We start from the raw sequence: 15034 nt of genomic DNA, 5'->3' as shown, positions 1-15034 counted from the left end.
GGTATTTCACATCCTTGGCTTATACCTATGGCTTCCCACTCTGTACCCTCAGTCCCCTCAACAACACTCATCTTGCATCCCCAGCAACACCTTAACATCAGTGTATCCTGCCCTTGCTTCTGTATTTCCAGTCTCTGTGCATGGTACCAGCAAGTCACCAAATCCTGTATCCTGAGGATTCCTGAATTCTTCCCTTTCCCTCAAAGCACTGCATCCCTTTTCTCACCAACTCCATTACTATAATCCTATCAGTTTTTCATGTCTTCTCCTCTCTAACCTTTACTGCTTATCCTTCTCCTCTTAATTCAGGCCTTCATCATTTCTTACCTAGACTGTGACAACATGTCTGCCATTTCCAATTTATGATCTATACTATCAATAGAGAAATCTCTTTAGTATCGAAATCTTATCATGTTATTTCCTGTACTCCTGTCACCCCCAAAATCTCTTAATGGTTTCCTAATGTCTGCAGGATAATGCTAAATGTCTTAACATCACATCTGTCTTTTACCTTTCTTATATGCCACCCCACCCTTAACTACACCTGTGGGGAACTATTGATACTTACAGTGCTCTGAAACACCTGATCTTTCTAAGCTCTAGGTATGTTATACATACTTTAAGAGTCTCCCATATAAAAATAATTTTTATGGAAGTCTTTATGTAGTCAGAAAAATATAAAGAATAGATGATGAGTGTACTATTAACTCAAATTCAGTAGTGAACACTTTTGCCATATTTTCATGTTTTTGTTGATTGTGATTTATTTGAAAGTGGCAGACATGATGATATTTCATTCCTGTATTCTTTAGCACACATTTGCATTATAAGGACATGCTACATAATTGCAGCACCATTACTGGTATTGTAAGACAACTAACAGTAATTACAGAGTGCCTTTAATTCCTCTTGTAATCAGTGTTTGGTTCCAAGGGATAGAAATCTTATTGAAACTAGTTGAAGCAAAAAGGAGTGTATATTGGAAGGAACCCTGAGGACCATAATATATCTTCAAGAAGGGAAGAGATGCATCTGGGACCTGAGGACAGCTGGATCCCTGTTACTGCATGCCACCAGTACTCTTCTCTGTGTCTGTTATTTCTGCTTCTCTACATTGGCTTGTTTGCCCCACTACCAATGTTTCTTTCCTACAGTGATAACAGATTCACTGATTGCTCTTCAAACTCACACTCTGTAGCCTCCCTCCATTAAGGAAGAATAGTTTCTTGTTCTTTAGTTTGAAAAATCTCAGAGTAATGCAGTAATCACCTTGGCTTAGATCAGATGTCTACCCCACCAGTCAGACAAGGCATGTATTTGGTAGTGGACCTGTCTTCAGGTATTTTTCCTTATATTTCACCCAGAGAAGAGAAATTATACAGTGTGCAACTACTGCAGTTGAATTCAGTTACAGCCTCCCTCACCTGTTGACTCCCTAATGACCTTTAGTACTACAGGGGATAGCTATCCTCTGTAAAGCAGGCCTTTCCCAGCCTGCCCAGCAGAGGTAGAAACTGCCTTCTCGCTGCTTTCATGGGGCTGTGTTCACCCACAGAAGTGGAATGAATCCCCACCCCAAACTTGGTCCAGATGTCAAGACTGATGACATCCATGCACACAGAACAAGAGGGTATGAAAGGTTTATTATACTCACATAATGAAGCTTTCTGGAGAGATCTGGGAGCAGGGGGAGGTTCTCTCAAGCAGGTGTGAAAACCCGCTTGAGAAGGCAGAGAAAGGAAATTGACTTGGCTTTGGTTGTGCTTAGGGGTGAGGTTGGGGTGGGCTTGCATGGTTTGAACTTCAGACTAGGTCCAAGAGGGAGAATGTGGAGGCTTCCTTACTGGCTTGCCCAGATGTGTAGCATAAGGTGAAGGGATGTTTGGGGCTTGAAACTGTCAGTAATCAAACGTTAAACATGGAGTGGACTCTTCATTATTCATGATGCCCTCTACTAACTTCTGTCTGTGCACAGCTGTTGAGATAAATACACATTGTCTGTCTTGGTACTTCTGTTACATATTTCACATTTAAAACATATACAGTACATTAAGTCCAACAAGATTGTCTGCTGGTTTCTTTTGGTTTAGTTAAATTAGTTTTACATTTTTAAGTGTTTTTGCTGAGCTTCTTGTTCCAGTAATGTACTATTTAATGCCCATGCTATAAATGTTTTATTGACTTGATCTGTATAGCAGTAATTTTAGGACTTCAGAAATGTCCTTAACAGAACTCTTTCTAATATTTTTCCCAGAAGTTTTAAGTGGAGTTGTCATTGCTCGCTACATTGACTGTGGCACCGACATTTTGTGTAAGGTATTCTGAACTTTTTCCACTGCTAGTCATTTTTGCAAATTCAGAAGCCACTTTTAAAACCCCTATTTGCAGTATGTGGAAGAACTTCAAGTTGGATGGGATTTAACACTCCATGGTGCGTCTGATTGCCATTGCAGAGCCTCCAAGAGGGTTTCAGGCTCTTATGCAAGGAAGCAGTTCTAGTTCCCTGGCCACTTTCTAGACCCCACGTGCACTGGCTTCTCTCCCTGGCCTGATTGTCCCTGCTGCCCTCTAGACTGTCTTTCAAAAATGGCTATTTTTGTTTTCATTCATTTTGTTTTAATTTATTCATTAATTCTACCTCTCATCCCCTTTTCCTCTCCCTTTCTTTTCTTTTCCTCTGCCTCCCTCCCACCCCTTAATAATTGGTTGAAACAGTCTGGGCAAAACCACCTCTCCCCTCCATCCTCCCCCTTTAGTTATTTATGCCAGTGCTGTTAAATACTGCCTTTTTCCATAACTCCTTTTTAAATTTTTTATTTATTTACATTTTTTTTAGAGAGAGAGGGGAAGGGAGGGAGAAAGAGAGGGAAAGAAACATCCCTGTGTGATTGCCTCTTACGTGGCCCCCACTGGGGACCTGGCCTGCAACCCAGGCATGTGCCCTGACTGGGGATTAAACTGGTGACCCTTTGATTCTCAGCCCACTCTCAATCCACTGAGCTACACTAGCCAGGGCCATAGCCAACTCCTTTTTCATACATTTGTTGCAGACTATAAAAGATGCTTTGGGTGGAAACTTGGTGTACTGAGTTCTTTGGTTTATATAATATTTAAAAACAGAAAATCTTGATACCAAATGTAAAGCTTAAAATGGAGACTTAATGGCTTAAAGAAATTGGAAATTGGGTAGACTTACAAAAATGGAGGTGTTTATTTAAGTCAAGTAAATTCAGTTCCTCAAAGGAATTTCTCCCTTACCACTTTTTGGTATTCCAAGAAAATCTGGTAGGCCCTCTTTTCTAATGGCACATTTGGTGCCTTTTAGCTTTTCAATTTCTAGCTGTTCCACCAACACCCCCGCTTAACTCTCAGTCTAAATGTGTTTTGAGAGAATGTGTGGTAATTGAGTAGTACAAAGTAGTACATAATTGGTTTGGTGCAACTTCCTGCCAGAAGTGGTGTTATTCAGAGTGCTGTGTCTGTCATTCATAAGGTTTGTCTCAAGGCAGTTGCTCAGCCATCTCTTCAGCTGATTCCTGGCACTGCGTGTCTTCTTTCTGTGGGACAGGAAACTTGCATTGACCACAGGATTGTAGCTTACTCTCCAAGCTAGCTTCTGATTCATAACTGCTTCTTCCTGATTCTTTTGAGCCTCAGACTCTTCTAAAATATGAAAAATCAGTAGCTCTGCTCTAATAGTACAGAGAACAGCTATGTATTAATTCATCTTGGTTTATTTATAAATATTTCACACTGTCCCCTTTGGCCCTACTTCTGTCTTTGAAGCAACTCATAATGAAGCAAACAGGATAAGCAATTGGCAAGCATTTGAAAATCTATTTTTAAACCTACCTATCTAGCCAAGCAGTCACACATGCTGCTTATGACAGGCAGAATTCTAAGACAGCCCCCATATTCCTATCCTTTTGAGGTATACACATATCCCAATTGTATTCAATCAAACACTAATCTAGATGTTGCTCTGATGATTTGAAAATATAATTAAGGTCACAAATCAGTTAACTTTTTTTTTTTAAGGTAGAGAGGTGATCAGGGGGCCTGACCTGATAACCTGAGTCCTGTCAAATCTGGCTGTAGCAGTCGGAGATAGAAATGTTGGAGAAGTGTGAGAGGTATTTGATGCAAGGGAGTATCATTGTGCAGGTTTGGGAAATGGAGGGGGCCATGTATCAAGTGACTGAGAGCATTTTAAATTTTGTCAGTGACCTGAATGAGCTTAGAGGAGGACTTTGAGGTTTGATGAGTGAGATCCTGAGCAGATAAGCTAGGCATGCTTTTTATACATGCTGGGCTTTTGATTTATAGAATTGTAAGATAATAAACGGGTGTTAGGCCCTGGCTGGTGTGGCTCAGTGGATTGAGCACAGGCCTGCGAACCAGAGGATCGCAGTTCAATTCCCAGTCAGGGCACATGCCTGGGTTGCAGGCCAGTTCCCTGCAGGCCAGTTCCCAGCAGGGGGGCACACAAAAGGCAACCATACATTGATGTTTCTCTCCCTCTCTCCTTCCCCTCTAAAGATAAGTAAATAAAATCTTAAAAAAAATAAATAGGTGTTAGTTTGAATCCCTAAGTTTTGGTAATTTGATATGCAGCAGATAGCTAATGCACTGCTTATTTATTTATAAGTAAGCATGTATTAATTGGCACTGGGCCAGAATTTTCCATGCAGGAAAGATTCCAAAAGATTTTCTAGTCCAGTCTTTTGGCATCTCTGGGCCACACTGGAAGAAGAAAAGTTGTCTTGGGTCACACATTAAATACACAAACACTAGCAAAAACTGATGAGCAAAAAAAAGATTTTAAGTAAATGTACGATTTTGTGTTGGGACACATTCATAGCCATCCTGGGCCACGTGCTGCCTGTGGGCTGCAGGTTTGGATACCCCTTTAATGTGACCTCTCTCTTCAGTCTCCCACTTTATTGTGGATTCTGCTCGGATCACCAGGGAGTGGAAGAGAGGGTGGGGCAGGGAAAGCTGTTCATCTGAGGTCCCTAAGCAGGTCTATCCAAGGAGTGCTCCTCCTGCTTCCTGTGGCATGGACTACGCAGAACTCCTGACACTCTTCTCGAGAACTTCCCTCTCCTCTTGTTACTCCAAACGTCTTTGAAAGCATGAGTAGATGACCCTTATTGTCTGAGCAAGGGTTTATTTTTGTAGGGTGGGACCCAGGGCCTTCCCTGTTAGAAAAGGCAGGCAGCCTCAGCAGCACTGCAAATCAAGCATTCTGATCTACTCCGTGTTTTCAGGTTCCTAGAACCTTTCCAAACCTGTTTCCTTACCCCAGAGTCCTCCCCTGCAGTGGGCCATCTTTCATCCTGTCTTCTTCCAGAATCTCCCTGATTACCAGTACATCTTCTACTGTCTTCTTTATCTTAACTAAGATTGATTGCATGGAGGTCACAAGAGGAAAAACATTAAGAACAAATTAATAAGGTGAATGACTGGTTGTCAGGACATTTGAGAGATAAAAGAGTATGTTTGTTGAAGAAAGCACATAATTAGTGAACTTTCAGGATGTACAGAGAACATTTTTATTTCTGTGTACTGTTATTCTCCCTGTGTGTCTATATAAAGCTCGAAGAAGAATTTATCTTGCATACTATTTTTTTTATTTTAAAAAATATTTTATTTATTTATTTTAAGAGAGGGGACAGGAAGGAGAAAGAGTGGGAGAGAAACATCAGTGTGTGGTTGCCTCTCATGTGTCGCCTACTGGGGACCTGGCTTGCAACCCAGGCATGTGCCCTGACTGGGAATTGAACCGGCAACCCTTTGCTTCACAGGCCGGTGCTCAATCCATTGAGCTACACCAGCCAGGGTGCATACTGTCTTTATACAGCCTCAGATTCCTGCAGCATTATGGCCATGGTCGGAGGCCCCAGCTGGACCTTAATTGAGTCATGGTCTTGTGACCTGCTCCTCCACCCAGCGTGGGATTTATGAGCCTGTTTGCTGAGGGGTTCAGTGCCTAAGGAAATATGCACCTGAGGCTCCTGGTTTTGAGGAGCTTCTGAGGGTGCTCATAAACCTTCAGCCACAAACCTTGCTCTGGATACCCTCTGTCCTTCCTCAGGACCCAAGCCCTCATTCCACTTTTGGGATTTTTGTTAGTGGCTGGATGGTTAAGCCACAGAAAGATGTTGGCCCTCGTGTTGGCTGGACTGTAAGCCATGAGATACTATTGGACAAGCCCTGGCAGGCACTTGAAAATCTTTGTTTTATTTTAAAATATACCTGTCTAGCCAAACAGTCACACAGGCCGCTATGACAGGTAGAATTCTAAGACAATACCCAAATTCCTGGCCTCTGAGGTGCATGGACATTTCCCAAGTGTAGTCAGTCCAACACTAATCTAGATGTTGCTTCTCTGGGTAGGGTAGAGAACGTCTCCTATGGAATCCCACCTTGCACAGGCAATCTGGGCACAGCCTTCCAGTGACTGCAGCCAACTCATCTGCTCCCACTGTTGCAAGAGGTGGTAGCACCTGCTGTGATAAGCTCTCAAAAGGACAGTAGACTTTGGTTTGGGCCTTAGAGGCACCAGAAACCATTTAACCCCAACAACAACAAAACTTCATATCAGCACTATAAATTCTCAAACTGATGTACAAAATAAACAGCTGTTTGTGGTGTTTATTAGTGTTGGCTGTTAATGAAAACCTTAAAAATGTGTTAAATGTTTAAAAGACAATGAAGAGTTTTTATTTACATAGTTTGTGAAACTTATGTGTATGAACCTGACTTCTTGGTGTATTATGAAAATAAGATATTATTATTCTGTTCTAGGAAAAGCAAAATGTTTAAAATAATTCAAGCTTGAATAGTAGATGAAGCTGTAGATGAAAATGAATAAAATGCTGCTGAATTAGATTTTGATGTTGTTTTAGATGATATTGACACCTCATAAAACCTTTCAAGAATTATTTCATCTTTTTTGAAATTTGGGGTTTGGCTCATTATTTTTATTTATATTCTTAAAATATTTCTATATTTCATGTTCCAAAATATTAACATTTCTAGTTATGGCCTACATGCCACTATTTTTTTTATTTTATTAGCACTATCTTTTAAAATATTCTAAATATATAGTCTTTCTTGCTGAATTCTAAAGTAAATCATCAATCTGCTCTTCCAGCTCATTAATACACCTTCACCTACCTATCCCATGTATTGCCTTCACATGGTATATTTTATACTAATACTTTCTTTTGTTTTCTGTGATATGTTGCTTCATTTCCCCAATATCTTGCCATATCTCCTTAAGTATATTACATTATGCTTATTTTTAATTCTTGATTCAAGTTTTCTAGCTTTAGGTCTGTATTATTCAGCCTTTATTAGTTGATACTGTGAGCACAACCAAACCGAAAATCTCAGTGGAATTTAGACTGAATGAGCACTCCTATCTGGGAAATGCCACTTTTCTTGGTAGAGAAAGTGCAAGAAGGCTCTTCAAACTTAATGGTGGATGTTACTTTTGCTCACATTTCATTGGCCAGAGCAAATCATGTGGCCAAGCCTAATGTTACTGAAGTGAAAAAGTGTAACTCCACAGGTTCAAACAGCAATTTGGAAACATGATATCATACATGGTTTCTAATAGATGGTTCTCCTCACAGATCCTGTTATTTTGAGATACAACCTGAGGAGCTCCTGTCTTGTAATACATGTTGAGGAAGGACAGAAGGCCAGGCCTTGTTCTTTGTCTCTTGTGAATTTAAGAAGGGAAATGATCCCCACGGTGGAGCCACAGCTCCACACATACAGAGGGTGGGCCCCTTATAGTATAGGCTTTTCCCACTAGGTGAGTGTTCTTATCTGGATCAGTGTACCAGCTGGCCTTGTTGTGAGAGGCTGCATTTGACTTCAGTGAATTTCTTTTTGAAGACTCTTTGAATGTTTTTTACCCATTTTACCTTGGGTTATTTATGAGTGTACCTGCATTGAGTAGTCAGCAGTTTTTTACCAAAACCAGATGACCCCTGTGCCCCACCCTTTCTACTTTTTTGTTTGTTTGTTTCCCCGATGAAAAAGTCATCAAAGGGAAACATTTTGCCAACATGGAAGAGGTGAAACAAAAAAAGGCAGATGCACTAAGAGGCATCAAAACTGATGAGTTCAAAAACTGTTTTGAGCAGTGGAAAAAACATCTCAATAAATGTATTGCATCAAATGAGTACTTTGAAGGAGACTGAAGTTTAAACATCCAAGAAATACACAGTATTTTATACGTAAATGCCTTTTTTGGGGTCCCCCCTTATAGACCACTAAGTACGTGATATTGATCCTTTGAGAGGAGGCAGTTAGTATAGTGTGTCAGAACTTGAACTAGAGCCAGGTGGCTAGATTCAAATTTAGTTTTCATGTGTGACTTTGGGCGAGTTAGTTAAGTTTCCTGTGCCTCCATATCCCTATCTATAAAATGAGGAAGAGAATAGCCCTTAGCTCATGAGGCAGGTCTTCTCATACAACTTTGCCATTTCTCCTAAAATGAAGAGCAGGGTCAGTGGAATAGGGAAGAAGAAGACACAATTCCAATTATTAGGCAGTCAGGGTGGTATTACAGAAAGAACTAAAAGGATCTATCCATCCTGTTCCCTGCCTGCTTCCTTACTACATTGTAAGCTTCATCCAGAGAAGACTTGTTTCATTGTATCCCAGGATCTGGCTCAGCGTATGACATATAATTGTCATTCAAATATTTGTTGAATGGTTAAATGCATTTTTATGTGTGAATTTAAATATAAAACAATTTAATAGTTTTATACATTTGGATATGTATTTGTCTGATAATTTTAATGTTTGATCTTTTAACAATTACAAGTTATCTTTGAAGCATTTGTGACAATTTTTTTTTTCTACAGGCCAGTTGGAATGCCAAAAATGGAAAAAGTTTACTTACATAATCCTAGTTCTGAAGAAACTATTACTTTAGTGTCAATTTCTGCTACAACATCACATTTTCATGCATCATTTTTTCAAAATAGGGTAAGTCTCTCTTGTAGCAGATTTCTCTCGAGTTTGAAATTGCAATGTCTAGAATTTTTTATGTGTAATTTTATTTTCCTGAAATTAAAATCTGTTTAAATGTTTCAAATTTGTTCTGAATTCCAGTTTACCCCATTTCCTAAGAATTATCACTTCTTTCAGATACATGTTTTTCTTGATATGAAACAGCTTATCAAGTCAACTTTGAACCTTAAGCCCTCTGAAAGATGTAGTATTACTATGTTCAGTTGATTTTCTTCTCTCATAATAGGTAATTCCCCAGCATTGTGTGAGTTTTCTATTGCTGCATAATAAATTCCCACCAACGTGATGGCACAAAACGAAACCCACTTATTAGCACATAGTTCCCTAAGTCATAAGCCCAGTTGGTTCTTTGCTCAGGGTATCATAAGGCTATACTTAGGACATTCACTGGCCTGAGTCCTTGACTGGAGACTTAGGGGGAAATTCACTTTTACACTCATTCAAATTGTTGGCAGAATTCCATTCCTTGTGGTTGTAGAATTGAGGTCCCGGATCTTCTGCTAGTTGTTGGCCAGGGACTTCTCTCAGTTTCTTATAGCACCCACATTCCTTCTTCAAGCCAGCAATGGTGTGTCACATCTCCCTCATACCTTCAGATATCTTTGGCTTCCTTAGCCACCAGTGGAGAAAATTCTGCTTTAATCATGTCATTAGGTCATGATAATCTGGGTAGTCTCCTTTTTGATTAATCAGAGTCAGTTGATAGAACCTCAATTACATCTACAAAATCCCTTTTATCTTATTTGTAAATAATCACAGGTGTGGTATTTCCTCATATTGACAGTCTCAGAAATTAGGGTAAGAAGTTTGGGGTTCTGCCTACCACAAATACCCTCTATAATTTTACTTAAAATCATTTTTGTAGATAGTATGCGAACTTGTTATTTAAAATATAAATTTTATCTGACAAAAATTGGATCTTAATAAATTTTGAAATTGAGAGAATGCATTAAACCTTAATGTATAGGTTTCCAAAATAATTAGTTAAATAGCAAATATTGGAGTGAAGTAAGTGAATGTATCCTAATTTCATCTCCCCAGCAATATGACTTAATAGCTAAGGAAGTTTTTTAGCATATAAAATTATATGTAATTTAGATTTTTACATTTCTCCTTTCTAAAACCCTGTTTCATTACATGTCATAAACTAACAACTCTAGAGTAAAGATATGACATACAATACTGGCTTTTTAAATTTAAAAGTATACTATAAACAAGGAATTGATAAGTCAGCATATTAACTTGATAATAAACATTTTTATTTTTGTGGTATTCATGGAGGACATTCCTTTTTAAAATTTATTTTTAATTATAAAGGACATAAAATATATAAGTTTTAGTATATAACAGTGATTAGATATTTGCATACTTTGCAAAGTGATCTTCCCCATAAGTCTGTGACCCATCTGTCATCACACATAGTTACTACAATACTAATGACTATATTTTCTGTGCTGTACTTACATCCCTGTGATTATTTTTATAACGGGCAATTTGTATATCTCAATCACTCCACCTTTTAAAGCCACTTCCCCCTCCCCCAGCCTGACAACTATCAGTTTGTTCTTTGTATCTATGAGTTTGCTTCTGTTTGGTTTGTTTATTTGTTTTGTTTTTCGGATTCCACATATAAGTGAAATAACATGGTATTTGTCTTTCTCTGACTGGCTTTTTCACTTGGCATAATCCCCTCCAGGTCCATCCATACTGTTACAGATGGCAAGATTTCATTCTTTTTATGGTTGAATAGTAGTTTATCCTGTGTGTATATGTATGTATATGTGTATCTTCTTTATTCTTTTATCTATCGATATGGCTAGGTTGCTGCCATATCTTCACTACTGTAAATAATGCTGCAAGGAACATAGAATACGTAATCTTTTTAAGTTAATATTTTCGATTTCTTCAGAAAAACACCCAGAAGTGGGATTGCTGGGTTATATGGTAATTCCATTTTTAATATTTTGAGGAATCTCCATAGTGTTTTTCATAGTGGCTGCACCAATTTGCAATTCTACCAACAGTGCATGTGGGTTCTCTTTTCTCCTCATCTTCGCAGACAGAGTTGTTTGTTGATTTATTGATGACAGTCATTCTTTTTTTTTTTTTTGAATAATCAATAAAATATATATATATTTTTTTTTAATTTTATTTAGTTACTTTTCAAGTACATTTTTTTCTCTCCCCCCCCCCCCCCCCGCCCGGTCTCCCCCCTCCCTCCCATTCCCCCCCCCAGTTCTCATCTCTGTGTCTTTCATACTTGTTCCTCAAAATCCCTCCCCCTTTTTCCCCTTAAGTTCCCTTCCCTCTCCCCTCTGGTCGCTGCCCACTTGTTCTCTATTTCAGCGTCTTTGTTTTTATTCTGTTTGCTTGTTTGTTTTATTCTTTAGCTTCCTGTCAAAGGTGAGATCATATGGTATTTGTCTTTCAATGCCTGGCCTATTTCACTCAGCATAATGCTTTCCAGTTCCATCCATGTTGTTGCAAACGGTAGTAGCTCCTTCTTTCTCTCTGCAGCATAAAATTCCATGGTGTATATGTACCACAATTTTTGGATCCATTCATTTACTGATGGGCACCTAGGTTGCTTCCAACTCTTGGCTATTGTAAATTGTGCTGCTATGAACATTGTGGTGCATAGGTTCTTTGAAATTGATGTTTTAGGATTCTTGGGGTATAATCCTAGCAGTGGAATTGCTGGGTCAAAAGGCAGGTCAATTTTTATTTTTCTGAGAAAATTCCATACTGTTTTCCATAATGGTTGTACCAGTCTACAATCCCACCAACAGTGAACTAAGGTCCCCTTTTCCCCACACCCTCTCCAACATTTGTTGTTTGTTGCTTTGTCTATTATAGCCATCCTGACTGGTGTAAAGTGGTATCTCATTGTGGTTTTAATTTGCATCTCTCTGATAGTTAACGATATTGAGCATCTCTTCATGTGTCTCTGGATATTCTGTATGTCCTCTTTAGAGAAGTGTCTGTTCAAGTCTTTTTCCCATTTTTTTATTGGGTTCGATGTCTTCCTAGAGTGGAGTCGTGTAAGTTCTTTGTATATTTTGGAGATTAAACCTTTGTCTGAGGTATCATTGGCAAATATGTTTTCCCATACAGTTGGTTGTCTTTTTAATTTAATACTGTTTTCTTTAGCCATGCAGAAGCTTTTTATTTTGATGAGATCCCATTTGTTTATTCTTTCCTTTATATTCCTTGCTCTAGGGCACATATCCGTAAAAATGTTGCTGCGTGGAATATCTGAGATTTTCTTGCCAATGTTCTCCTCTAGGACTTTAATGGTGTCATGGCTTATATTTAAGTCTTTTATCCACCTTGAATTTATTTTGGTGTATGGTGTAAGTTGGTGCTCAAGTTTCATTTTTTTGCACGTAGCTGTCCAGTTCTCCCAACACCATTTGCTGAAGAGGCTATCTTTACTCCATTTTATGTTACTGCCCCCTTTGTCGAATATTAATTGACTGTAGAGGGTTGGGTTGATTTCTGGGCTCTCTGTTCTGTTCCATTGGTCTATGTGCCTGTTTTTATGCCAGTACCAGGCTGTTTTGATTACAGTGGCCTTGTAATACAGTTTGATATCAGGTATTGTGATCCCTCCTACTTTGTTTTTCTTTCTCAAAAGAGCAGCTGCTATTCGGGCTCGTTTATGGTTCCATATAAATTTTTGAAGTGTTTGTTCTATGTCTGTGAAATACGCCATTGGTACTTTAATAGGTATTGCATTGAATCTGTATATTGCTTTGGGTAGTATGGACATTTTGATGATGTTAATTCTTCCAATCCATGAACACGGTATATGTTTCCATTTGTTTGTGTCTTCCTTGATTTCTTTCTTCAGTGCTGTGTAGTTTTCTGCATACAGGTCTTTTACCTCTTTGGTTAGGTTTATTCCCAGATATTTTATTTTTCTTTTTGCTATATCGAATGGGATTTTTTTCCTTGATTTCTGCTTCTGCTGATTCATTGTTTGTATACAAAAATGCCTTTGATTTCTGGATATTGACTTTGTATCCTGCTGTTTTGCCAAATTCATTAATTAGTTTGAGCAGTTTTTGGGTAGAGTCTATAGGATTTTCCATGTACACTATCATGTCATCTGCAAACAGTGACAATTTTGTTTCCTCCTTTCCTATTTGGATGCCTTTTATTTCCTTTTCTTGCCTGATCGCTGTGGCCAAAACTTCTAATGCTATATTGAATAGGAGTGGTGAAAGTGGACATCCTTGTCTTGTTCCTGATCTTAGTGGAAAAGCTTTTAGTTTTTGTCCATTGAGTATGATATTGGCTGTAGGTTTCTCATAAATGGCCTTTATTATATTGAGGAATGTTCCCTCTATTCCCATTTGCTGAGTGTTTTTATCATAAATGGGTGTTGTACCTTATCGAAAGCTTTTTCTGCATCTATTGATATGATCATGTGGTTTTTGTCTTTGCTTTTGTTTATGTGATGAATTACATTTACTGTTTTGCGAATGTTGAACCATCCTTGCATCCCTGGGATGAATCCCACTTGGTCAGGGTGTATAATCTTTTGGATATATTGTTGGATGCGATTTGCTAATATTTTGTTGGATTTTAGCGTCTATGTTCATCAGCGATATTGGCCTGAAGTTTTCTTTCTTTGTTGTATCTCTATCTGGTTTTGGAATTAGGATGATGCTGGCTTCATAAAAGGAGTTAGGGAGTTTTCCATCCTTTTGGATTTTTTGGAATAGTCTGTGAAGAATGGGGGTTAGCTCTTCTTTAAATGCTTTGTAGAATTCTCCTGTGAATCCATCTGGTCCAGGGCTTTTGTGTGATGGGAGTTTTTTGATTACTGCTTCAATTTCTTTTGCTGTTATTGGTCTATTCAGGTGTTCTACTTCTTTTTCATTGAATTTGGGAGATTATATTTTTCTAGAAATGTGTCCATTTCCCCTAGGTTCTCAAATTTCTTGGCATACAGTTCTTCATAGTAATTTCTTACAATCCTCTCTATTTCTGTGGTATCAGTTGCAATCTCTCCTCTTTCATTTCTGATTGTGTTTATTTGTGTCCGTTCCCTTCTTTTCTTGATGAGCCTACTTAAAGGCTTGTCTATTTTGTTTATTTTTTCAAAGAACCAACTCCTGGATTCATTGATCTTTAGAATTGTACTTTTAGTCTCTATGTCATTTAGTTCTGCTCTGATCTTAGTTATTTCCTTCCTTCTACTTGCTTTGGGCTGTTTTTGTTGTTGTTCCTCGAGTTCTTGCAGGCGTAGAGTAGATGACAGTCATTCTAACAGGCATGAGGTGATGATATCTCATTGTGGTTTTGATTTGCATTTCCCTGATGATTAGTGATGTCAAATATCTTTTTATGTTTCTCTTGGCCATCTGTGGAGAAATGTCTATTCATGTTCTCTGCCCATTTTTTAATTGGATTGTTTCGAAGTTTTTTTATGTTGAGTTATATAAGTTTTTTTGTATATTTTGAATATTAACTATGGATATATCATTTGCAAATAACATCTTCCATTCAATAGGTTGCCTTTTTGTTTTTGTTAATTGTTTCTTTCATTTTGCAAAAGGTTTTTAGTTTGATATTGTTCATTTTGTTTATTTTTACTTTTATTGTTTTTGCCCAAAGAGATTGTCCCAAAAAAATATTGCTAAGACCCATGTTAAGGAGTTTCTGCCTGTTTTCTTCTAGTTTTATAATTTCATCTCTTACACTTAAGCCTTTAATCCATTTTGAGGATTCTTTTTTTTATGGTGTAAGAAAATAGTTTCTTTTTTTTTTTTTTTGCATGTGTCTTTCAAGTTTTCCCAACACCATTTACTGTCTATTCCCCATTATATATTCTTATTTCCTTTGTCATAGATTAATCATAAGCAAGGTTTATTTCTGGGCTCTCTGTTCTATTCCATTGATCTTTGTCTGTTTTTGTGCCAGAACCATAGGTTTGTACAACCATTTGAAATCGGGGAGGATGATGCTT

The 15034-nt window shown here is 38.1% G+C and overlaps 1 protein-coding gene across 2 annotated transcripts in view; it reads left to right on the top strand.

The window, feature by feature from the left end:
* Positions 1-15034, top strand: part of TMEM131 (transmembrane protein 131) — a 236664-nt gene that overhangs the window by 101520 nt on the left and 120110 nt on the right. For both annotated transcript variants that reach the window (XM_037154320.2, XM_037154319.2), the window contains exon 5: positions 8889-9012. In XM_037154320.2, the coding sequence (XP_037010215.2) occupies positions 8889-9012 (124 nt within the window). The remainder of the gene's footprint in view (positions 1-8888; positions 9013-15034) is intronic.

The sequence above is a fragment of the Artibeus jamaicensis genome, unplaced genomic scaffold (genome assembly GCF_021234435.1).
Source record: "Artibeus jamaicensis isolate MK-2021 breed Jamaican fruit bat unplaced genomic scaffold, CSHL_Jam_final contig_384, whole genome shotgun sequence".
Taxonomy (NCBI): Eukaryota; Metazoa; Chordata; class Mammalia; order Chiroptera; family Phyllostomidae; genus Artibeus; species Artibeus jamaicensis.
This window is presented reverse-complemented; position numbering and strand designations above follow the sequence as displayed.